The sequence below is a fragment of the Hylobates moloch genome, unplaced genomic scaffold (assembly GCF_009828535.3).
Source record: "Hylobates moloch isolate HMO894 unplaced genomic scaffold, HMol_V3 SCAFFOLD_1, whole genome shotgun sequence".
Taxonomy (NCBI): Eukaryota; Metazoa; Chordata; class Mammalia; order Primates; family Hylobatidae; genus Hylobates; species Hylobates moloch.
The window spans coordinates 142,868,559-142,893,911 of record NW_026652276.1 but is presented as its reverse complement, the minus strand read 5'-3'; the positions used below and the strand labels follow the sequence as shown (position 1 = coordinate 142,893,911).

Here is a 25,353-nt window from a genome sequence, read left to right as displayed (position 1 = left end):
AGGGTATGTAGGATTGTCTCCTGGTTAACACTTTACTGCAAGGTGTTCTAGGTACCCTTGTTCCCACCAGTCAAGAGCCAGAGTTAAGCCATGCTTTTGAAGTGTGTAGTCTGAAAGATATTTAACACTATGATTATCAATTCACATTGTAAAATGGTGAGGGGTCAGCCCACTTCCCAACAAATGTTAGAAGTTTGAATGCGCTTCCTGTTCCTAGTCTATTCAGATTTCTCAAAATACATCTCAAGTGTGACCTCCTCAATTCAACTAATAAATATTTTTTTTGAGCATCAACTGTGTGTAAGATTCTAGAGGGCACCACCTTGAAGAAGGCACCGCCTCTACTCTCAATAGTTTTAGAGCTCCCTATATAAACTTTGAAGTAATTTACATGTAAGTATTTTGGCAATTGAGTACATTATTTCTCTTGTTTCCTAGTGTCTCACAAATTTTTATCTCATCTCCCTAGTAAAACCATAAACTTACGGAAGGAAAGTACTCCATTTCATATCCTTCATGCCTCCAGCACAGCCTCAGGCAGTTAGTAGGTTCTCAGTAAAAAGCTGAAGGCAGCATTTACTAAGCTGAGACTCTAAACCCGCTGTTCAGAGACTAAATGCTGTGAACGGGGTCTCATTGATAACCTGGAAATCACCTTTCTTCATCCTCTTTGTCACCCCAACCCATCCTCCAAGGCTTAACACAGAGGAAGCAACTTTAAGAAGTCTGTTTCTGCTCCCCTGGTCCCCATTCTTTTCTCTTCTTACGACACTAGCCCAGGAGAGAGATGAGAAAGCCAGGTGGAGGGAGGAGCCTTTTAAAACAAGTCTTGCTCAACTTTTTACACAACTGCCCATTCTCAGTTGGGCATCCCCTCCTGTCCCCTTTTCTTCCAAGGAAGGGAGCTAAGGTTAGTAAAACCTACCCTTGCAAGGCCCAGTGCTGGGTAGTGTGCATGGACAAAGGTGAACCAAACAGGTTCCTTGTCCTCAAGAATTTACAATGGGCAAATCAGACCGATTCTCATCTACAACACAGAGTTGAATGGGCCAACTGTTACAATGTTGGCAAACGGAGAAAGCACGGTGGAACAGATGGGGGAGAGATTAATGCCAACTGGTGAAAATTCAGAGGATGTAGCTTTGGAGCTAAGCCTTCAGGGTGAGTAATACAAACAACGGGTAGCAGGGAGCACTTCCTACCTATGCAGCGCTGTGGTCGGTGGTTTACATGCATTATCTCATTTGGGGCTCACAAAAGGTCTGCTGGGGAGGTGCTATTATTAGTCTCATTTTACAGTGAGAAAACTGAGGCCCAGAGAAAAGGAGAGATTTGTCCAAGGTCGCCCCTCAAGTGGAGGGGGAACCTGAACTCACTCAGGTAACTGTGGAGCTGGTGCTGTCAACCCTCAAGGAAACAATGGATACGGAGCAAAGGATACCAAGAGAGGAGGTCTAGCACTATGCAGAGCACGCCCAGAGAAGAGAGAGGGGTCTGTGAGGCTGGGACTGGGGTGTGCAGAGTGGTGGGATGACTGATCCCAATGGCAACGGTGGAATTTACATGTGAAACTCCGAACTTTACACAAAATATTTCATCTGACCTCAACACATCCCTGTTTGACAGGCGCTATCATCCCCATTTTACAGATAGCGGAACTGAGACAGAGAGGTTACTCTTGCCCACTCTGCCCGCCAAGTGTCCTCACGTTGGGGTGGAAGCCCTTTGCAAGCTGCCAGGCACCTCGCAGCTGCCCAGTCACTCTCCGCCCAGTGTACACATCCTGTCCCTTCCCACCCAGCTACCCACCACCTAGCCCTCCACCCCAACTCCCGCCCTTGGCTTTCAGCGAGGATGACCCAGCTCACGGCCACAGGGTGGCAAGGGGCCACTTGGTGCCCAGAACAACTTCTGCTCCCAGAAAGCCTTGCGTTCCCCGGACATAAAGAGGCTTTGAGCTCGAGGAGCCCCGCCCCGCGCGGCCCCTCCCACGGGCGCGGGCCCGGGGCGGCAGGGGGCGTGTTCCCGTCGGCTGCGCCCGCGGCCCGGGGCGGAGCTTGGCCACAGCGCCTGGCTGCAGGCGGCCGGGCGAACGGGCTCGGCGCGCAGGTGGCTCCTCCTTCGCTTCTCCCGATCCCCGGCGGTGCCAGGCACGGTGCCGGCTGCCGAGGGAACGCCTTTGTGCCCGGTCCCGGGAACCCGCGACGGCCGCCGCGCGCCCCGGTCCATTGTTTCGCTTCTCTGGGTTCCAGGCAGGTGCGGGCGGCGCGCGGGGTCCGCACGTGTCACCCCGGCGGCTGGGGCGCCGGGACCCGCGGGCGCCGGCAGGGGCGTTCCCGGGCGCGCGGCTACGATGAAGCACCTGAAGCGGTGGTGGTCGGCCGGCGGCGGCCTCCTGCACCTCACCCTCCTGCTGAGCTTGGCGGGGCTCCGCGTAGACCTAGATCTTTACCTGCTGCTGCCGCCGCCCACCCTGCTCCAGGACGAGCTGCTGTTCCTGGGCAGCCCGGCCAGCTCCGCCTACGCGCTCAGCCCCTTCTCGGCCTCGGGAGGGTGGGGGCGCGCGGGCCAGTTGCACCCCAAGGGCCGGGAGCTGGACCCTGCCGCGCCGCCCGAGGGCCAGCTGCTCCGGAAGGTGTGCGCGCTCGGGGTCCCCTTCATCCCTCGCACCAGGGTGGATGCGTGGCTGGTGCACAGCGTGGCTGCCGGGAGCGCGGACGAGGCCCACGGGCTGCTCGGCGCCGCCGCCGCCTCTTCCACCGGAGGAGCCGGCGCCAGCGTGGACGGCGGCAGCCAGGCTGTGCAGGGGGGTGGCGGGGACCCCCGAGCGGCTCGGAGTGGCCCCTTGGACGCCGGGGAAGAGGAGAAGGCACCCGCGGAACCGACGGCTCAGGTGCCGGGCGCTGCCGGATGTGCGAGCGAGGTAGGTGCAGAGCGGCAAGCGAGTGAAGTGCGGCGTCTACGCCGCCCGGAGCCCCGAGGCTTGTGTAGGATCTGGGCAGGGGCCACTCTCGCTGTGTCCTGGCACCCTTAGCCCCTGGGCTTTGCAGGTTCGCAGATGATGCTGCTCTGATTCCGAATAAAGGGCTACTAGTGCTGTCGCTGTGGTTTTTAGGTGTTTAAAGAAGAATTGGACGAAATCATCCGTTTGGTTGTAGAGAACACCTTTCCTTGTCTTTGATGGCTGGCAAGAGTAGTTCGGGGATGGGGAGGGGAGAAGCAATGCCCACTGTCTTCGCTCAGTACCTCATGTACACTGGGATGTCGTTCTCTGGGACCCGTGCCCGACCTGGACTATGTGAAGGAGGCTGTGACCTCTGGGAGGATGCACGTTTTTAAGAACGACTCTCCCGGCCTAACGCAAGGGCCTTCGCCCTGATTTCAACCCAATTCCTGTTCGTTTTTGCTGCTTCCCTGGATTAAGGAGCCATGGTCAGGGTCTATTCAGAGGCCAGCTGGCAGGCGGTCCCCCTGTGACCTAACCATCCCCTGCACCTAGCAATCCTCCTTCCTGGAATTTGTGTAACCTCTTATTAGCATAAAGAAAACAGGTACCTTGACAGTCACTTAGTGACTAACAAGTTCCCTTTGGTTTATGGGCCCAAACCCTTCTCTGGCTTAACTTCTTTCTGAAACCAAGTTTACCAAGATCTGTTGCTTGAAGTATCTGGTGCTCCCCATGGAACGTTTGAGTTCAGTCCAACGACACTTTAACACCAGTTTCCACAAAACCACTTTACCCAAAGTTCCTTCCAGGGGACTTTTAAAATTCTGTCTCGGCTCAAACTTTAGTGTTTGCAACTGGTATCGATCAACCAGTGGTGATCAACTAGTGTTCTTCAGGTGTTGTTTTTGTGGGGCGCATTCTTATGCAAAATGGGAATTGGGGCTAAACTGGTTTGTTTGTTGCTCTTCAGAATTGCCGTTTGTGTAGGCAGTTGCCAGACAAGCTTCTCCACCCTCCTGGAGGGATCATTGTGTGGAAGTGCTCGGTGATTCACTGTTATGCTGATCTGAGCCCTTCCTCTTCCTGGGGACCGGAACCACTGGGGTGGGGGCCAGTGAGAGTCTTGGAGGGATCCTTCTGTGTTCAGGATATACTGTGGGAGGTTCTTCCCCGCTCACTCATCCAATCTGGGCCCCATGGGGTCTGTCTCACCTAAATGCTCTGCCCTCTAATAAGTGAGTACTTGCTGCACTACCACCATTCCTGGTTCTGTAACACAGAGTTGAAACCTAGTGCTGGATGCTGTACCAGATGGCACTCTGCCACCCACACCTGAATGCCAACCTGTGTGCAAAGTGCACAGGGACCTGGAGGGAGGAGAGAGGAAGCTGTTCAGTCCTCAGAAACTTACCTCCCGGCATCACCTGGGAGACAAAGTGGCCTTCCCTTGGCTGTTTTTTTGTTTGTTTTGTTTTAAAGACAGGGTCTTGCTCTGTCGCCCAGGCTGGAGTGCAAAGGTGCAATGACGACTCACTGCAGCCTCAACCTCCCCGGCTCCAGCAATCTTTCCACTTCAATCTCCCAAGTAGCTAGGATAACTGGCGTGCACCACCATACTGGCTGATTTTTTGTAGAGACAGGTCTCGCCATGTTGCCTAGGCTGGTCTCGAACTCCTTGGCTCAAGTACCCATCCCATCTCAGCCTCCCAAAGTGCTGGGTTTACAGGCATGAGCCACTGTGGGTGGCCTAGACTGGCAGGCCTGCCTTGGAGTCAGCTATTGAGCCTGGGCCAGCCAAACCGCTGTGGAGGCTCTGAATCCAGCTTTCCTAGGGGAGAGAGTGAAGTTCCCCAAGAACCATTCTCCTGGCAGTGCCTTCCTGGCTGGGCTGGCATGTGTGCACCATGTTCACTGCTGGGATGACCTGGTTACATTCAGTCTGGCAAAAATCAGCCTTACAGTTGTCACGGCCAGTTCACTTTTGTTGCCTTTTACATCAACCTTGTGTGGTGCACTGGCCAGGCACCCTTATATACAATTTGTACTTAAGAAAAATAGGGCTGAGTGCGGTGGCTCACACCTGTTATCCCAGCACTTTGGGAGGCTGAGGCGGGCAGATCACTTGAGGTCAGGAGTTCGAGACCAGACTGGGCAACATGGTGAAACCCCATCTTTACTAAAAATAAAAAAATTAGGTGGGCGTGATTGCACGTGCCTGTAGTCCCAGCTACTCGGGAGGCTGAGGCACGAGAATCACTTGAATCTGGGAGATGGAGGTTGCAGTGAGCCGAGATTGTGCCACTGAACTCCAGCCTGGGTGACGGAGTGAGACTCTGTCTCAAAAAGAAAAAAAAGAAGAAGAAGAAGAAAACTAGAAGCCCAGGTTAGGGATTTGGCTAAAGCCACATGTCAGTGCAAAAACAGGGACCAGAGCCTGAGTCTCTTGACTCTCAAACTGGCACATTAATTAAGTACCTACACTGTACTCAGGCTCTTGGGACATCTGGGACATCTCAGTGCATCTGGGATGGGGTGACTCAGCCTCCCACTGCCCAGGCTAATCACTCTCCAGTGCTAGATTGTGCCATTCATAATGAAGAGGTTGCAATTTGGAACCATGACTTTGGGGAGAAAATGGGCTGGAAAAACAACACTGGTCTTTGCAGTCAGCTAGACCTGGGTTTGGGAGTATCACCTGCTAGTATGCCCTCCCATAAGCTGCTTGAATCACTCCAAGCCTCAGTGTCTCATGTCAAGTGGGAGAGGAATGTGTACTCCAGAGGGAGGTGTGCTGATTAAGTGGGAAAAGCCCATGGGAAGGGCAGCATGGTGCCTGGATTGTAGCTGCTCTCTTCTGCCCTCCGTCCTTAACCCACCCTCCTTCACCTGTCCCCACTCACTGGATTCCTTTTGGCTTTTATGTCTGCATATCTAGTTTGGTTGGTTATTAAAGAAGTGGGGTATGCTAGACCCAGACTGCCCGGTTTTGAATCCCAGCTCTACCACGTCTGTGACCTTGGACAAGTTGCTTATCCTTTCTGTGCTTCATTCTCTCCCCCTGCACAATGGGAATCAGAAGGGTGCTTACCTCAGAGGGTTGATGTGAGAATTAAAAAGTTCATTCCATGTAAAGGGCTTAGAACTTGCCTGTCACTTAAGTGCTTAGTAAATGTTAGCTACTGTTAACTTCAAAGAGATGAAGTGCTTTGTCCCATGGGAACGTAATTTTTAATTTTAAAAAATAGATAATTCCAGTGGCTTACATTTGAGTTGCAGGAGTTTTATAGTATAATTTTCCATAATTTATGTACATATGCAAAAACATTTTGGAGTAGGGGATTTTCCAAGTATCAAAAGGAGTACTGTTTTGGTTTCAACTTCTTACTGGGGCTTATCATTATCTGAAAACTGACTCTGGAATTCCCCAGGGCTGACATGCTTCCCTTCATAACCACAGTCATTCACAACAGATGAAGCATGCATTCTTCCAAATAACACACAGGTTAAACAAAGAAATGAACAGTTTTTGTAGAATTGAATGGGTAAACGTATGGAACAGCTGCCTACAGCCAGCTTCAGTATTTCAGAGAGCTGTTGCCACTTTGAAACTGAGAGGGCTTGTGATCATTTTGATGTGGTTTCCTATCCTGGTACAGAGACCCTCTGCTGGGTGAGGGGTCTGGTAAGACCTCTTGATTAACAGTTTGAAGAAACTGTTGGGCTGGGCTGGGTGTGGTGGCTCACGCCTGTAATCCAACACTTTGGGAGGCCGAGGCAGGAGGATTACGAGGTCAGGACATCGAGACCATCCTAGCTAACACAGTGAAACCGCGTCTCTACTAAAAATACTAAAAATTAGCCGGGCATGGTGGCACGTGCCTGTAGTCCCAGCTACTCGGGAGCCTGAGGCAAGAGACTAGCTTGAACCTGGGAGGCGGAGGTTGCAGTGAGCCGAGATCGCTCTACCGCACTCCAGCCTGGGTGACAAAGCGAGACTCCATCTCAAAAGAAAAAAAAAGAAAAGAAACTGTTGGGCTGGTTTCTTCAGGGCACAGAGAGAATCTGATCCAGTCAATATTTAATTTTTTTTTTGAGACAGGGTCACTTTGCCTCCCAGGCTGGAGTATAGTAGTACCATCACAGCTCACTGCTGCCTCAACGTCCTGGGCTCAAACGATTCTCCCACCTCAGCCTCCCAAGTAGCTGGGACTACAGATGTGCACCACTGCTTCTGGCTAATTTTTTTTTTTTTTTTTAGTAGAAATAAGGTCTTTCTATGTTGCCCAGGCTGGTCTCAAACTCCTGGGCTCAAGTACAGGCATGAGCCACTGCACCCGGCCTCAATATTTAATTCTAAGAGTAAAGGAAAGAGAAAGAAGGTCCTTGATTGTTAAAGTAAAAATTGTTTTTCATTTCAGAATAAAAAATAGTCCCTAACTCCTGGGCAATGGACAAGAGATGAAATTTCAGACATTTGCCCATTTTTAACTCACAGCTATGTTACGGAAATAGTCTTGTAATAATTACATACATTGCGTTTATGGCAAGCGTTCACAGTGGGATTTTCATTTTGTTTACTAAAGGAAGTTGTAAAGGTGCACTATTGTCTTTGTATGGGAAAGGATGTCATAAGTTACTGTATGAGTTTGCTAGGGCTGCCATAACAAATACCACAGACTGGGTGGCTTAAACAGAAATTTATTCTCTAACAGTTCTGGAGGCAAGAAGTCCAAGATCAAGGTGTCAGCAGATTGGCCCTTCTGCAGGCTGTGACAGAGAAAGTTTTCTACAGCTCTCTCCTGCCTTTTGGTGGTTTGCTGGCAATCTTTGGCATTCCTTGGTTTCTTCTCCATCACCTGAGCTCTGCCTTCATCTTCACATGGCATTCTCCCTACGTGCATGTCTGTATCCAAATTTCCCTTTTTTGTTGTTGGGGTTTTTTTGTTTTGTTTTGTTTTTTATTTTTTAGATGGAATCATGCTCTGTCTCCCAGGCTGGAATTCAATGGCGCAATCTCGGCTCACTGCAACCTCTGCCTCCCAGGATCAAGCGATTCTCCTGCCTCAGCCTCCCAAGTAGCTGGGATTACAGATGCCTGCCACCACGCCCAGCTAATTTTTTTTTTTTTTTTTTTTTTTTTTGAGACGGAGTCTTGCTCTGTCGCCCAGGCTGGAGTGCAGTGGCGCAATCTCGGCTCACTGCAAGCTCCGCCTCCCGGGTTCACGCCATTCTCCTGCCTCAGCCTCTCCGAGTAGCTGGGACTACAGGCGCCCGCCACCACGCCCGGCTAATTTTTTTGTTATTTTTTAGTAGAGACGGGGTTTCACCGTGGTCTCGATCTCCTGACCTCGTGATCCGCCCACCTCGGCCTCCCAAAGTGCTGGGATTACAAGCGTGAGCCACTGCGCCCGGCCAACGCCCAGCTAATTTTTTAATTTTGTAGAGACGAGGGTTTTGCTATGTTGCCCAGGCTGACCAAATTTCCCTTTTTATAAGGACATCAGTCAGTCATTGGATAAGGGTCTACCTTCCTTCCTATCTTAACTTACCTAGTTACATCTGCAATGGACCCAGTTTCCAAAGTATGGGGGTTGGGAGTTCAACATGAATTTTGGGGATACAGTTCAATCTATAACAATCACCATCTTCCTTCTGTCAATTCTTAGGGTGTTCAGCTTGCTTAGGATTAAAAGCTAACTGAGCTGTTTCTGAAAGCAGCTGGTCTATATGGAGGATCATTTGCATAGGACTTGGTGTGTGCTCCTGAGAAAATCTGGGGTTTTGCTGGCTTGATGTGCAACCCTGGGGAAGCTTGGCTCAAACCATCTTTTTCCAGTCAGTATTTCCCCTCCATTAGTAGGTTACGGAGAAATCATCTTTGCCAAGTCTCTTGTATCATTCTCCTTCTTTGCATGACCCCTACCTCTCAACCCAGACAGTGGGAAATTAGCATGCAGGACCCAAGCCCTGACTTGAGGCAGGCTGGTCTAGGGGTCTTGTGTGCTGGCCCTGGAGTCAGACCAGCTGGGGAAGATACCAGTGCCACACTGGCTGTGTGATCTGGGGCACACTTCTTAAGTGCTCTGAGCCTTGGTTCCCTTATCTGTAAAATGGAATAGTAAGAGCACCTTAGGAAGTGGTGGTGAGGATTGAATGAGATAGTGCAAGTTGAGCAGGGTTGATACAGTATTAATAATTCAGGTGGGGCTTGTACCACTTCTTCCCCAATTTACTCCCATCCATTGTGTTGTCAAGTGCAGGTTTCCAAAGCACACCTTGGTTCATCTCTCTGCTTTTTGTGGGATGCCTCCTCTAGCTCGCCATTGCCTGCTTATTCAGTATTTTGTCATTCAGGGCTGCCCTTGTGGCTTATGTGACCCAGCCCCCAGCTGCTCTTGCTGGGCCTCTCCATGTAGCCTTCTTTCCAGGAGAAAACTTTCTCCATCCCTTTCCCCAAGCAACCCCATGATCTCCTGCCCTTTACTCTGTTCTTACCTGTGCCCGGAATGCCTTCCTTTCATTCCTCTCAAGTCTTTTATGGTTAAATTCTCAAACGCAGCTCGACCATCACCTTATCCATAAAACATTTCCTGTTCTTCCCTTTGAGCCCTATTGCACTCTGTAACATTTCTTCTATAGGACTTGGTGTCCTCTCCTTTGAACTGCAGTGGCTGGAGTGTGGAGACTGGGTCTTGGCTTTCACCTGAAATAGCACCCAGGGACAGGGTTAGGAGCAGAGGTCAGTTCAGCCAGTGTCTGTCTGTTGAGCACTTACCATTCATGACATTGAGTTTGCAGAACTTCAAAGATACCACGGGTGTGAAGGTGTCTAGGGTCCTTCAAGGCCCGAGTCTCAACTAGAAAGTAGGTCAGATCTGAAATCCTGATGGGCCATCTGACTATTTAATGCCAACTGACTGAGTGGATGGGGGCAGTGGAAAGCAGACTTTCAGGCTGGCATTATAATTAATCAAGTGGTGAAACTTGGGATTGCCTAAAGTTATATAGCAAGTTAGTGACCTTGCTAGGAATAGAACAGGTCACTGTTCTTAAGCACTGAGTAAACCATACGTCCTGCTCACTATAAAATTTCAAAGGTAAAAACAAAAGTCTGTTTCATTCGTGGCAGCCTTCTGATAGGAAGAGTTTATTCTTAAAATCTTGTTGCTTTTTTTTTTTTTTGAGAGATAGGGTCTTGCTCTGTCACCCAGGCTGGAGTGCAGTGGTGTAGTCATATCTTACTGCAGCCTCAACCTTCTGGGCACAAGCCATCCTCCTGCCTTAGTCTCCCAGGTGGCTGGGACCACAAGCATGCACCACTGTACCTGGCTAATTTTTTAAAAATTTGTTTGCAGAGACAAGGTCTTGCCATGCTGCTTAGACTGCTCTCAAACTCCTGGGCTCAAGCTATCCTCCTGCCTCTCCTCCTAAAGTGCTGGGATTACAGGTGTGAGCCACCGCACCCAGCTGGATCTGTGTTAATATTCAAATACAATTCTGGGCAGCTGAAGCCTGCCTAGGCTGAGGTACATCCCTGAGTTGTTTTTGGTGGAGTTGCAGGTGGTGGTTGGCAGAATGTGGGCAAGTCACAGAGGCAAGACATGATCTTTTGAAATTGGGGAGAATTGGGTTCCTGTCTTTATCTGTCAGAGTTCTCCAGAAAAACAGAACAAGTAGAATGTGAATAAATAAATACACACATACACACAGATTTATTTCAAGGAATTGGATGATATAATTGGGAAGGCTGGCAAATTCAAACTCTCCAGGGCACCCAGAAACTCTGGAAGCTCCGCAGGAGCTGCAATGCTACAGGCTTCAGGGAGAATTTCTTCTTTCTCAAGGAAACCTCAGTTTTGCTCTTAAAGCTCTCCAATTAATTGGATGAGACCCACCCAGATTATTGAAGATAATCTCCTTTACTTAAAGTCAGCTGGTTGATTATAGATGCTAACCACACGTACAGAATACCTTCAGAGCAACACATAGGTTAGCACTTAATAGAATGACTTAAGAACAATAGCCTAGCTCCTTGACATTTAAAACTGACCATCACACCATCCAGCTCCACCTCTTCCTGGGAAACCATGGTTTCCAAATTGGTAAATGGAGAAAATTAACATCTTTCTTGAAGAGTTCTTGTGAGGATTAAATGACACTGTATGTTTAAGGGCTGGTACAGTTCCTGGCATAATAATAGATCGTCAACAGATGATTCGCTTTTATTGCTTCTGAGCTCCAGGTCAAACCTCCAGGACACCCCTTGTCTTCTAGAGGAAATTACCAAAGACTGGAATCCACTTCAGCATGAAAGGAACCCTTCCCTCCCCAAGGGGGAGGACATACTGGAAATGGTTGAATGAATTGGGGCAGTTCCATGCTGAGAAGATCAGACTGAGGAAGGATCATGATCATCAACTTCAAATATTTGAAGAGCTGTCATGTGAAGGAGGCCTTGGACTTGTTGAGGAGGCAGAACTCTAAATGCCAACTGAAGTTCTGCTAAAGCTCAACTGCAGGAAGAACTTAATTTCTTAGCTTTTCTCTTTTTTTTTTTTGTCCTTGCCTTTCTTTAGAGTTTCTCCAAGGGTCTAAGGGCAATCTAGTGACTAAATGAGAGCCTCCTGGGGCACTAGTTAAAATGCACATTGCCAGGCCCACCCATCTACCACCAGGCTGAATGAATACCTCTGGAGTTTTCCATACCCCCATGTGGTTCTTGTGCCATCCCAAGCTTAAGGTCCTCTGCCTTGGTGCTCCTTCCCCAGGGCTCCTCAGTGTCCAGCAATACCTGAATGGAAGGAGAGTCTGGCTGAAAGCCCTTCTATGACTTTAAGGCCCAGAGCAGTTAAAAAACTGGGCCAAAGTGACTTACCAGGTACTTAAAAGTCAAAGCCCAATTTCCCTAGCTCCTTTTATTATTTCCTAATATATTCTAAAGAACATCTCTCTGGATGGGGGTGGAGGTAGATTGGGGAATGGGGATCTAGCATGCAAAAACAATGAATGCAGAATTAGCTTGCACATAAGTGCAGTTTAAAATTCATGCATAATGCCAGGGGCAGTGGCTCTTGCCTATAATCCCAGCACTTTGGGAGGCCAAGACAGGAAGATCACTTGAGGTCAGGAGTTTGAGACCAGCCTGGCCAACATGGCAAAACCCCATCTCTACTAAAAATACAAAAATTAGCTGGGCATGGTGGCACACACATGTAATCCCAGCTACTTGGGAGGCTGAGGCACGAGAATCGCTTGAACCCGGGAGGTGGAGGTTGCAGTGAGCCGAGATCACACCACTGCACTCCAGCCTGGGTGACAGAGCTGGCCTCCATCTCAAAAAAAAAAAAAAAAATCGTTCTTCAGTTCTAGAACAGGCAAAGCTGAGCTAAAAATATCAGCGGGGAGAACTTTCTGAAAAGTTCTGTATCATGGTTGGGGTGTCAGTTACATGGGTGCCTCCATTTGTCAAAGTATGCACGTAAGGTTTCTGCATTTCTGCGTGTATAAATCCTACCTAAAAACAATTAAAGAAGAATTGAGTGGGGAGGGGTGAAGGTATTGATGATAAAAGAGTGCTGATCATTGTTGAAACTGGGTAATAGTTACATGGAGAGTGCACTGTATGATTTCTGTATTCTGTTTACATCTGTTTGAAATTTTCCATAATAAGGAGAAATACAAAAACATCATGTATTTTGAGGACCAGTTGGCCTATTCTGCCTGCTGGGATAATTTAACACTAAATAAATGAATCATAAATGATACTCTTTACTGCCGCCCCCATGGAACATGGGCCTCTTCTGTCTTAGCTTCAGCTACCTAGAGGATGTCTGCCAAGTTTTTCAGCTGTTTCTCTGCCTTCTCCAGGGAACTTTAGAAGTAAGTTTAGACTATTTCACTTTTTTTTTTTTTTTTTTTTTGAGACAGGGTCTAACTCTGTTGCCCAGGCTGGAGTGCAGTGGCATAATCAGGGCTCACTGCAGCCTTGACCTCCCAGGCTCAGGTGATCCTCCCACCTCAGCCTCCTGAGTATCTGGGATTACAGGTGCGTACCACCACATCTGGCGAATTTCTGGTATTTTTGTAGTGATGGGTTTCACCATGTTGCCCTGGGTGGTCTCAAACTCCTGGGCTCAAGTGATCCACCTGACTTGGCCTCCCAAAGTGCTGGGATTACAGGTCCATATCACATTTTATTATGGAAAATATCAAGTATTTATTACTAGTGGAGAAAATGGAGATGGATAATGCCCCCCTCCCCATCATGTAGCTTCAACAGTTACCAATTCATGGCTGGTCGTGTTTCATCTTTAACTCTCGCCCTCTCTGTCCGCCCCTCTATTGTTTTGAAACAAATCCCAGACATTTCTTAGCAAGGAGAAGAGAAAAACCAAGCATTGTTCCTTTCTTACTCTTCCACTACCTCCATTAACTGAAAAACCTTCTGTAAATATTTCAGTATATATCCCCAAATCATAAGGACTCTTCTAAACATAACCACAATGCCATTAGCGCACCTAAAAGAAATTCACAAGGATTCTTTTTTGTTTTTTTGAAACGGAGTTTTGCTCTTGTTGCCCAGGCTGGAGTGCAATGGCGCGATCTCAGCTCACTGCAACCTCCGCCTACCGGGTTCAAGCAATTCTCCTGCCTCAGCCTCCCAAGTAGCTAAGATTACAAGCAGGCGCTACCAAGCCCAGCTAATTTTGGTATTTTTAGTAGAGACGGAGTTTCACCACGTTGACCAGGCTGGTCTTGAACTCCTGACCTCAGGTGATCCGCCTGCCTCAGCCTCCCAAAGTGCTGGGATTAAAGGCATGAGCTACCACACCTGGCCAGGATTCTTTATTTATTTATTTATTTTATTATACTTTTAAGTTTTAGGGTACATGTGCACAACGTGCAGGTTTGTTACATATGTATACATGTGCCATGTTGGTGTGCTGCACCCATTAACTCGTCATTTACATTAGGTATATCTCCTAATGCTATCCCTCCCTCCTCCCCCGACCCCACAACAGGCCCCGGTGTGTGATGTTACCCTTCCTGTGTCCAAGTGTTCTCATTGTTCAATTCTCACCTATGAGTGAGAACATGCAGTGTTTGGTTTTTTGTCCTTGTGATAGTTTGCTGAGAATGATGGTTTCCAGCTTCATCCATGTCCCTACAAAGGACATGAACTCATCATTTTTTATGGCTGCATAGTATTCCATGTTGTATATGTGCCACATTTTCTTAATCCAGTCTATCGTTGTTGGACATTTGGGTTGGTTCCAAGTCTTTGCTATTGTGAATAGTGCCATAATAAACATACATGTGCATGTGTCTTTATAGCAGCATGATGTATAATCCTTTGGGTATATACCCAGTAATGGGATGGCTGGGTCAAATGGTATTTCTAGTTCTAGATCCCTGAGGAATCGCCACACTGACTTCCACAATGGTTGAACTAGTTTACAGTCCCACCAACAGTGTAAAAGCATTCCTATTTCTCCACATCCTCTCCAGCACCTGTTGTTTCCTGACTTTTTAATGATCACCATTCTAACTGGTGTGAGATGGTATCTCATTGTGGTTTTGATTTGCATTTCTCTGATGGCCAGTGATGATGAGCATTTTTTCATGTGTCTTTTGGCTGCATAAATGTCTTCTTTTAAGAAGTGTCTATTCATATCCTTTGCCCACTTGTTGATGGGTTTTTTTTTTCTTGTAAATTTGTTGAAGTTCTTTGTAGATTTTGGATATTAGCCCTTTGTCAGATGAGTAGATTGTGAAAATTTTCTCCCATTTTATAGGTTGCCTGTTCACTCTGATGGTAGTTTCTTTTGCTGTGCAGAAGCTCTTTAGTTCAGTTAGATCCCATTTGTCAATTTTGGCTTTTGTTGCCATTGCTTTTGGTGTTTTAGACATGAAGTCCTTGCCCATGCCTATGTCCTGAATGGTATTGCCTAGGTTTTCTTCTAGGGTTTTTATGGTTTTAGGTCTAACATTTAAGTCTTTAATCCATATTGAATTAATTTTTGTGTAAGGTGTAAGGAAGGGATCCAGTGTTAGCTTTCTACATATGGCTGGCCAGTTTTCCCAGCACCATTTATTAAATAGGGAATCCTTTCCCCATTTCTTGTTTTTGTCAGGTTTGTCAAAGATCAGATAGTTGTAGATATGTGGCATTATTTCTGAGGGCTCTGTTCTGTTCCATTGGTCTGTATCTCTGTTTTGGTACCAGTACCATGCTGTTTTGGTTACTGTAGCCTTGTAGTATAGTTTGAAGTCAGGTGGTGTGATGCCTCCAGCTTTGTTCTTTTGGCTTAGGATTGACTTGGTAATACGGGCTCTTTTTTGGTTCCATATGAACTTTAAAGTAGTTTTTTCCAATTCTGTGAAGAAAGTCATTGGTAGCTTGATGGGGATGGCATTGAATCTATAAATTACCTTGGGCAGTATGGCCATTTTCACGATATTGATTCTTCCTACCCATGAGCATGGAATGTTCTTCCATTTGTTTGTATCCTCTTTTATTTCGTTGAGCAGTGGTTTGTAGTTCTCCTTGAAGAGGTCCTTCACATCCCTTGTAAGTTGGATTCCTAGGTATTTTATTCTCTTTGAAGCAGTTGCGAATGGGAGTTCACTCATGATTTGGCTCTCTGTTTGTCTGTGATTGGTGTATAAGAATGCTTGTGATTTTTGCACATTGATTTTGTATCCTGAGACTTTGCTGAAGTTGCTTATCAGCTTAAGGAGATTTTGGGCTGAGACGATGGGGTTTTCTAGATATACAATCATGTTATCTGCAAACAGGGACAATTTGACTTCCTCTTTTCCTAATTGAATACCCTTTATTTCCTTCTCCTGCCTGATTGCCCTGGCCAGAACTTCCAACACTATGTTGAATAGGAGTGGTGAGAGAGGGCATCCCTGTCTTGTGCTTAGTTTTCAAAGGGAATGCTTCCAGTTTTTGCCCATTCAGTATGATATTGGCTGTGGGTTTGTCATAGATAGCTCTTATTAGTTTGAGATACTTCCCATCAATACCTAATTTATTGAGAGTTTTTAGCATGAAGGGTTGTTGAATTTTGTCAAAGCCGGCCAGGATTCTTTAATAATCATCACATATCTAGTCACTGTTCAACTTTCCTGTTATCTCATGAGTAATTTTTCATAGTTGGTTTGTTTGAATCACAATCCAACGAGATCCATACCTTGCATTGTATCCAGCTGTTTTTGCATGATAAAGTAATATTCAAGCAGACAGGTGTTCCACTGGATTTGTATGCAGTCAGCTCCTGCCAGCACTGCTATTGTAATCTGTGTGATGCAGTGTGAAGTGAGCGGGTGGTGGGGGTGGGGGGAAGAATTCACCCTGGATGGCTCAAAGGAAGAGACTTAAATGAATGACTTCTTACAGCCATGTGGTCAGGGGCAGACAGGGACATTGGAGTGCCCAGAGGCTCCCGGTGAGAAGGGATGGAAGGAATTGCTGGAGCCCAGGATGAGGGGCTGTCATCGTGGATCATGAAGGAAATGCTCTGACCTCCCCCTTGGCTACACCTGTGTTCTGCTCTAGCCTTCCCTTGGTGAACCCAGCTGGAAGCCAGCCAGCACAGGAGCCCTAGAGTTGCTCAGGGACACACATGGACCTGGAAGGGCAAACAAGAACCAGTACTGTGGCCAAGAGCTGGCTGTGAGATAAAAATGCCTGCTGCCAAATCCTGTTTCTGTCATTTACTAGCTGTGTGACTTAAGGCAAGCTGTTTAACCTCTCTGTGTCTCAGTTTCCTCCTCTGTAATAACAATACCTACCTTACAGGGATGCCGAGCAGCTTAAATGAGATAATGTACATAGGGCCTAGCCTACAGCCAGTGCTCAATCAACACAAGCTGGAATTATTACAAACCGCTATTAAAAACCACCCAGGCCTAACAGGACACAGTCTCTCTTTATCTGGCTCCATGTTTCTCTCTAGCCCTGATGACTCCAGCTTGCCTCCAGCCTAGAGACAGGCCTCAGAGTGCTTTGGCCTTACCACTCTCCCTCTGACGTCATCCTTCTCATAGGCACCACACTGTTCTTTCTCTTTGAAGGTTCTTCCAACCCTAGAGGTAAAAGCAGGTCTCCATCCCTCCTCCTCCAGATGAATAAATGAAAGGCCTAGCTAAAGCAGCCGAGGCTGTTCACAAAGGGTATTTTCAGGGGCAAACCCTCTACCACATGACTCAGATCCCAGTACAGCATAAACGGCACACTTGCCAGTTGACAGGGGCTTCAGAGACTTTGCAAGGAGAAAAGAAAAGCCCAGCTTTGCTCCTTTCTTCCCCTTTCCACTACATTACTGATTCAGAAAACCTTTGCGCAAGACTCTTCTGCTCTGATCCTTATGCGGGTGGCAAAGGTGAATGGCTGGAGGGCAGGTATCATGTTTACAGCCAGTAGGAAAGAAAAGACCCATATAATTTGTGATTTTAGATAGAACAGGATAAGTGCCACAAGAGAAAACCTAGAAGACATGGGATTTTAGAGACAGGAGCACCCAGTTTTGGTGAAAGGGCCCAAACTGAGAACATTCCGGATCCTTATAGAGCATGGATGGGTCAGTTACCAGCACAGAGGGATGTGGTAGGGCAGGCCTTTCCAGCAGGTGCCAGTTCTGTACAAGTCAGTAGGTGTTTAGTTGTGACTAAGGGCCCCAGCTCACAAGTTTACGATAGCTTCCTGTGTGACAGGTGTGAAAATGTACTTTTTGTTTTTTAATTGTCCCAGCCCCACAAGGGTAAAAGTCACCTGCTCACAAATAAAAAGTAACTTAATGATGGGTTTAACTTGTCTATTCTTTAAATAAAGAGCATGAACTATAAACCTCAAGAATACACAACAGAACTAGTAAAACATACTCTGTATCTCAGCTCCATGTCACTGAGTTGAGAAGAAAAACAGAAAAAGAAAGCAGAGATAATAATTACTGGCTACCAGGGCTAGCTGGTTTCGCTTTCTCTTGAAATCCGGATTGAGTTATTGGCAGTTAATCATTCGTTGCAAATCTTCAGAATCAAAAAGCAGTAGAAAGGAGCGATTTGTGTTTATATAGCAGCTTACACATATGAAGGGGCTATTTTTAAAATGAATATCTGATTTTTTAATTTTTAAATTATTTTAAATTTTTTATTTCCAAACAGATGGTGTGTGGTTACATGAGTGAGTTCTTTAGTGGCGATTTGTGAGATTTTGGTGCACCCGTCACCCAAGTAGTATACACTGAACCCAGTTTGTAGTCTTTTATCCCTCACTGCCCCCCCCGCCCTTCCTCCCTCCCAAGTCCTTGAAGTCCATTGTGTCATTCTTGTCTTTTTTTTTTTTTTTTTTGAGACAAGAGTCTCGCTCTGTCACCCAGACTGGAGTGCAACGGTGTGATCTCGGCTCACTGCAACCTCCACCTCCCGGGTTGAAGTGATTCTCCTGCCTCAGCCTCCCAAGTAGCTGGGACTACAGGCACACGCCACCACGCCTGGCTAATTTTTGTATTTTTAGTAGAGACAGGGTTTCACCATGTTGCCCAGACTGGTCTCAAACTCCTGACCTCAGGTGATCCACCTGCCTCAGCCTCCCAAAATGGTGGGATTATAGGCGTGAGCCACTGTGCGCGGCCATTCTTGTCATTCTTATGCCTTTGTATCCTCATAGCTTAGCTCCCATTTATGAGTGAGAACATACGATGTTTGGTGTTCTATTCCTGAGTTACTTCACTTAGAATAATAGTCTCCATTTCCATCCAGGTTGCTGTGAATGCCATTAATTCGTTCTTTTTTATGGCTGAGTAGTATTCCATCATATATATATATATATATATAATATGATTATATATATAATATAGAGATTATATATATAATCTATATAGAGAGAGATTATAGATATATTTCTATCTCACAATTTCTTTATCCACTCATTGATTGATGGGCATTTGTGCTGATTCCACATTTTTGGAATTGCGAATTGTGCTGCTATAAACATGCGTATGCAAGTATCTTTTTTGTATAATGACTTCATTTCCTCTGGGTAGATGCCCAGTAGTGGGATTGCTGGATCAAATGGTAGTTCTACTCTTAGTTCTTTAAGGAATCTCCATACTGTTTTCCATAGTGGTTTACATTCCCACCAGCAGTGTAGAAGTGTTCCTGAAGGGGCTGTTTTCAACTAATTCCTTAAAATATGAATTAGATATTATCTTCTCATTTCACACAGGGGGAAACTGAGGGTCAAAGAGGTTTAGCAACTGGCCCAATGTTACCCAGCTATTGGGTAGGATAGGTCTTTTTACTCAGCTGTTTTGAACTTGGGACTTCCTAGCCACTAGGCTGTTTTGGGCTTTGCAGACCGCACATTATATTACACTTGATTCTAGCCAAAAGGCCGAGAAGCAATTGCAAATTATATTACAAATTCCATAGGCCTTTTTTACTTTGTAAATATTACAGTAGCGAATCCTCCACCCCTCCCTGCCTTGAGATTCTCCCTCTCTCTCCCTCAAGGTAGAATAATTGCTAACTGTTACAAGTTGGGTTCTCTGGGAAGCAGACTCTGAGACTGCCTTTAGTGTGAAGGAGGTTTATTAGGGGGAGCCATTGGGATCAATAACTGGAGACAGGCAGGATTAGACAGAAGCAGAAGTCGAACTGTGATGCAGGCTGGCAGAACCCAGCACCTGGGCTGACATGGATGCATCAGACTTGTTCCACATTGGGCCAAGATGGCCTTGTGGCCATCTTGACGGGTGACGGGTCATGGGATGTGGGCACACTGGGACAGGTGTGACCTTAGGGGAGGCGACTTTTGGCTGCTGGAGGCTGGCTGCCCACAGGTATGTGGGAATAGCCACAAGTCCTCCTTTGAAGGGGACCTGGGCTGCACGTCTCCACATGCATCCCACTAGCCCTGGGGGAAATGCTTCCTCTCATTTATCACTTATGATGCTTGTTGTGTTTATTATACGTGCTTCATAATAGGCTCTCAAGAAAGACAAGTTGAATGAATACAGGAAGGACCATCCAAGAAGATACTTATTCAATACCTAAGTCTGTGCAGGTTAAAGTTTTTTTCTTCCCTCAGTCTGTGGAATTCAGTCTGCCATCCGGATTCTTGAGAGTCGCCAGGCGCAGTGGCTCACGCCTGTAATCCCAGCCCTTTGGGAGGCTGAGGTGGGAGGATTGCTTGAGCTCAGAAGTTCAAGACCAGCCTGGGCAACATGGCGAGACCCCGTCTCTACCAAAAAAAAAAAATGCTTATTAAGAACTATGTAGTCTCTTCTTCCCCTGTGGCCTCAGGTGGGTCACCATATGGGATAGTCCTGGTTTATGCTTGTTGCCCAGCCTAATTGTTAATAGTACCCTCTTACCCTCTCAAAAGTGGACGGGTTTGGTGATAAATTATATGGTCACTTATTCATAGACCTTTGGAGTGTCAGAGCTGGAAGGGACCCTCTCAGGAAACCAGGTTTTCAACACTGATGTGACATGGCCCCCAGGTCTTGCTGTCTTCCTCTCCTGCCTCTCTCTACCCAGCTAAAGAAGAAATATCCACGTAGCCACTACCTTCCTTCCCTTGGCTCTTTCAGTTGCTCATCTTTAAGAGCAGGCAGGCACTCTAACATTTCGAATCTGTCCCCACCTCAGTCCAGAGTTGTGCCCCTACTATCTTCATATTCACCCCTCGTTTCCTATGTACGCTGATACCTGCGAGACTGTCCTGCTAATGAGCTGTGTTTCTCACCTTTTAATTAGCGAATATTAAGAAACAAACCCAAGGTAGGTGGAGTGTGAGGAAATGGGTTTGCTCACATACCAGATGGCAGTGTAGGCTGGAACAGTTTAAAAAGTTGTCAGAATAGTTTCTTCAGAAAAACAAAAAACTCCTGGCACAGACAGAATTCAAGGGGATTTCTTTCAAATATTCCAAGTATAAGGAATTCCAATGTTAAATAAAGCTTCCCAATTCTTTTTTCAAAACCAGGATAACAATGATACCAAGGCCTAAAAAAGCACATCAAAGAAGACCCTGAATCACTCTTGGCCTGCATGCCTCAGTCCTTTTGGAAGGCTGAGTGGAGAGGATCACTTGAGCCTAGAAGTTTTGAAACCAGCCTGGGCAAAACAGCAAGACCCTTATCGCTACAAAAAGCAAACATTAGCCAGGCATGGTGGCATGTTTCTGTAGTCCCAGCTACTGGGGAAGCTGAGAGGTGAGAGGATCACTTGAGCCCAAGAGTTTGAGGCTGCAGTAAGCCATCTTCACCAGTTTTCATCTATCAGATTGGCACTTTTATCCATTGTTGGTAGGAATTTTAATTGGCACAAACTTTTTTGAAGGGCTTTTCAGTAGAATCCATCAAATAAAAAATACACATATCCATTGACCCAGCATAAATTCCAGGAATGTATCCTACTTGCACACATGTGCAAAGAAGTATGGGTGAGGAGATTTTAATATCTGTTATAAGAAAAGATTAGAAACAACTATCCACCATTAAGAAGCCAGTTAGGCTGGGCGTGGTGGTTCATGCCTGTAATCCCAGTACTTTGGGAGGCTGGCAGGTGGATCACCTGAAGTCAGGAGTTCGAGACCAACCTAGTCAACATGGCAAAACCTCGTTTCTACTAAAAATACAAAAATTGTCTGGGTGCGGTGGCAGGCACCTGTAATCCCAGCTACTTGGGAGGCTGAGGCAGGAGAATCGCTGGAACCCTGCAGGTGGAGGTTGCAGTGAGCTGAGATCACGCCATTGCACTCCAGCCTGGGCAACAAGATCAAAACTCTTTCTGAAAAGAGAAAAAAAAAAGCCAGTTAAATAAACTGTGGTAAGAGGCAAATGAGTATACTGTTTGGATATTATCTATGCCTTGAATTCCTTTGTCTCCTTCTTTCACATAGCTAGCTAGCTCTTTCACTCACCATAACTTGCATTTATTTCATTAGTTCACTTGTATTTTTGGTTCCCTCTCTCTTTAGAATGTGAGATCTGGCCAGGAGTGATGACCCACACCTATAATCCCAGTGTTTTGGGAGGCCAAGGAGGAAGAATTGTTTGACTAGCCTGGGCAACATAGCAAGACCCCATCTCTACAAAAAAACAAAAATAGAATGTAAGATGTGAAGGGGGCAGGGTCTGATTGTATTTTTTACTATCGTATTCCCAGTACTAGTGTTGTATTTGATACTCAATTTAAAATGACTGACTGTATCTCAAATACAAGTCATCCTTATTGGTGAAGCATTCTCATTAAATTCATCAGCAAGAATATCAGGTATCACCATTATTATTTAGCATTATTTGGGAAGCATAGCCAAAGCAGTTAGACAAGAAAATGAAATAAGAAATTTAAATGTTAGAAGAGTTGAAAATACTAAAGTTTTTATGTCTATACACTTGGGGGCAAAATACAAATAAACAGAAAATTTAATGGGAGAATTATTCTGGGATAACCCTTTGCTGTTGCCTTAGCCAAAGTGATTTTGCTATGTAGGCATTTTTAGGTGAATCTTTTAGCTAAATATAATTTCAAACTTTTAAAAAATGGCATATATATACCCTTTACCCAGATTTACCTATTTATGTCTTGCCTTATTTAGCTATATTAATAACGATGTCTCTCTGTATACATATGTGAATTGAAACCATTGCATCCCTCATCACCCAGATACTTATTAGTGTATATGTCCTAAGAACAGTGATTTTCTTTTCTATACCCAGTTATGAAATCAGGACATTTAATCTGAATGTAAGGCTACTATCTAATCTACAGTCCGTTTTCAGAATCTGTCAGTATGTATTTGCCGAGTCTCTTTAGTCACCTGTAATGTGGAAACACTCCTCTCTCTGTTTCTTCACCTTTAGATTGTTGAAGGGCATCAGTCAGTTAGTTTGTAAAAATGACCCCCAATGTTGATTTATCTGATGTTTCCTCAATGATTAGATTGAGATTATGAATTTTTGGTGAGAAAACCACAGAAATGGTATTGTGTCCTCCATATCAGGAGACCACGATGTTGGTTTAACTCCGTATTTTGATGATAGAGTTGAACATTTGATTTAGGTGGTGTCTGCCAGATTTCTCCTGTAGTGTTATTATTTTTCTTTTTGTAATTAACAAGTAATCTGCAGAGCGATACTTTGAGACTATTTAAGTATCTTATTTCTCATAAAATTTTCACTCCTTAAATTAAGCATCCATTGATGGTTTTCTAATTCATCATTCTCCTTTTATATTTATTATTTGTATTCTACTATAAGAGATTTCCTTTTTCCTTCATTTATTTGTTTATATTTGAGTGCACTCATTGATTCTTTTATTCAACTCATTTTATTCAATGAGTTATGATCCATTATTATGTTATACCTAATTTTGGCTTCCTGTAGTGTGAATTTTGATCATATAGAATTTCTCTGCCTCCAGTCCTCTTCCTGAGTTTTCAGACAAGACGTCTTACATACCTTTGTTACCAATTCATTACACTCAAAAAGTTTCCCCCACAAAAAAATCCTTCCCAGACTAAAGTTTGCTTGATCAGTTCCTCTATGGGCTTGATCTACATCAAACACTTGTTTCCCTGTTATTATTTATGTAATATAGGTGACATTCTTGTGTTTGCATGTTTGTGTGTGTCCATGTGTGTTGTATTAATGCACATATTACAGATTCAGGGGACTTTGCTTCATGGTTCTAAAATAGATCATTTGATTTCGAGATTAGAAGTTTCTCTCTCTACCACCAGCAAGTTTTTGAACAAAGTTAGCTGCCTCGGGTATCCAAAGTTTTTAATTTAATTATATTCAGATTTAACAACCACAAAAAACCTTACCTTGGCAAAAGCTGAGAGGTAAAAAGTCATCAGTCACCTTTTCTTCCTTCCCCAGATTTATATAGGAATCAGTATTGTTGCAGGAAAGAACAATCTATCAGAAGTAAGATCTCTATCAAAGTCTTAGAATATTGTGTCTAAGAGTTCAGCTATTCAGCAAATATGTAGTAAGGGTCTGTTATGTGTCAGAATCTGGGATAGGAAGTGGCCAACAGCAGGAACCAAGCAGACAGAGCCCTTGCCTTCAAAAAACTAGCATTCTAGTAGGACAAACAGCAAACAAATAAACATGGTAGTATATCAGCTGGTGCTAAATGCTATGGAGAAAAAATAAAGCAAGATAAGGGAAAAAGATTTTGATGTAGTTTTTTATATACAGAGATTAAGAAAGAAAACTGAGATGGTAAATATTTGAAGAGACCTGGGGTCAGGAGGATAACGGGGTTGAGAGAGCTTATAGGCAGAAAGGGCTCCAAGTAGAAGGGCTGTGAAGTGGGAGAGTGCTTGGTGGACCTGAGGACTGAGCCTTGGGACATTGCTAGTTTAGATATCAAGGGGATGAAGAATCAGCAAAGCAGAAGTTCTTGATGAGGTAGGAGAATAGAGAAATACTTGGATGCCAGGTGAAGAAGCTGTTTCCGGGAGGAGATGGTAACTAATCCAAATTTTGCTGATAGGTGAAGAGAAAATACACTGAGTACAGATAACTGGAGGTTTTTGCTCTAAAGGGGAGCAGAAAAATGGGATGGGATCTAAAGACTAGTGTGCGACCAAGGGAGGGGTTTTTAAAGGTGGGGGTATTCATGTATGATAGTGGGCTAATGGAAATTGTCCAGTAGATGAGAAAGAACTATTGATGCAGAAGAGAGGGGAGAGTAGCAGGAGCAATATCTTGGGCACATGAGCAGGGTTGTAACGGAATGTGCAAAGGGAGAGACTGATTGAGCTAGGACTAAACATCATCTACAGTGTCTAGAGGGAAGGCACAGTCAGACAGAGGAGCCAGTAAACCAAGTGGACCAGCAGAACATCAGCCTCCTTTTTTCTTATCTTGCCTGATTTTTCTCCTTTCTTCTGGCATCTGTAAATTTCCATTTCTTCAACCTTCATTTAAAAATGTTTTTTCTGTGGTTTGGTGGGAAAAGGGTGTGCCAGTGTGTCCTGTTCCTGGAAGAAACAGAAATTGTGAAAAAGTTTGACAAGCTTTAATGTTATAGGGGAAAAAATACATCCAGAGAGCTTTTAACATGATAGTTGAAACTATCTGAATATGCAGTACACTCTAAATGGTAACCATATTTGAATGTTTAGAAGAATTCTCTAGCCTTTTAATTATTTAGGCCTCCTTATTTATAAAGCAAATTAAGGTAGAAGGACTTATCTGGGCAAATAAGTGTAGATCTGTGGAGATGTTTTACATTTGTCATTTTCCTGATTATAAAAGGAATATGGCTGGGCTTGGTGGCTCATGCCTGTAATCCCAGCACTTTGGGAGGTGGAGGCGGAGGCGGATGGATCATGAGGTCAGGAGATTGAGACCATTCTGGCTAACACGGTGAAA

At 45.3% G+C, this 25,353-nt stretch overlaps 1 protein-coding gene and 1 long non-coding RNA gene across 2 annotated transcripts in view; one reads left to right on the top strand and one right to left on the bottom strand.

Moving 5' to 3' along the window:
- Window positions 1–2,052: 2,052 nt before the first annotated feature.
- Window positions 2,053–25,353, top strand: part of NFE2L3 (NFE2 like bZIP transcription factor 3) — a 33,184-nt gene continuing 9,883 nt past the window's right edge. The window contains exon 1 of the mRNA XM_032759005.2: window positions 2,053–2,923. Within this exon, the coding sequence (XP_032614896.1) occupies window positions 2,354–2,923 (570 nt within the window). The 5' untranslated portion in view covers window positions 2,053–2,353. The remainder of the gene's footprint in view (window positions 2,924–25,353) is intronic.
- On the bottom strand, window positions 19,529–22,211 carry LOC131384560 (uncharacterized). The gene is made up of 2 exons (XR_009215534.1): window positions 21,629–22,211; window positions 19,529–20,198 (listed from the first exon to the last, which is right to left on the bottom strand). It is a non-coding gene; the product is annotated as an uncharacterized LOC131384560 (long non-coding RNA).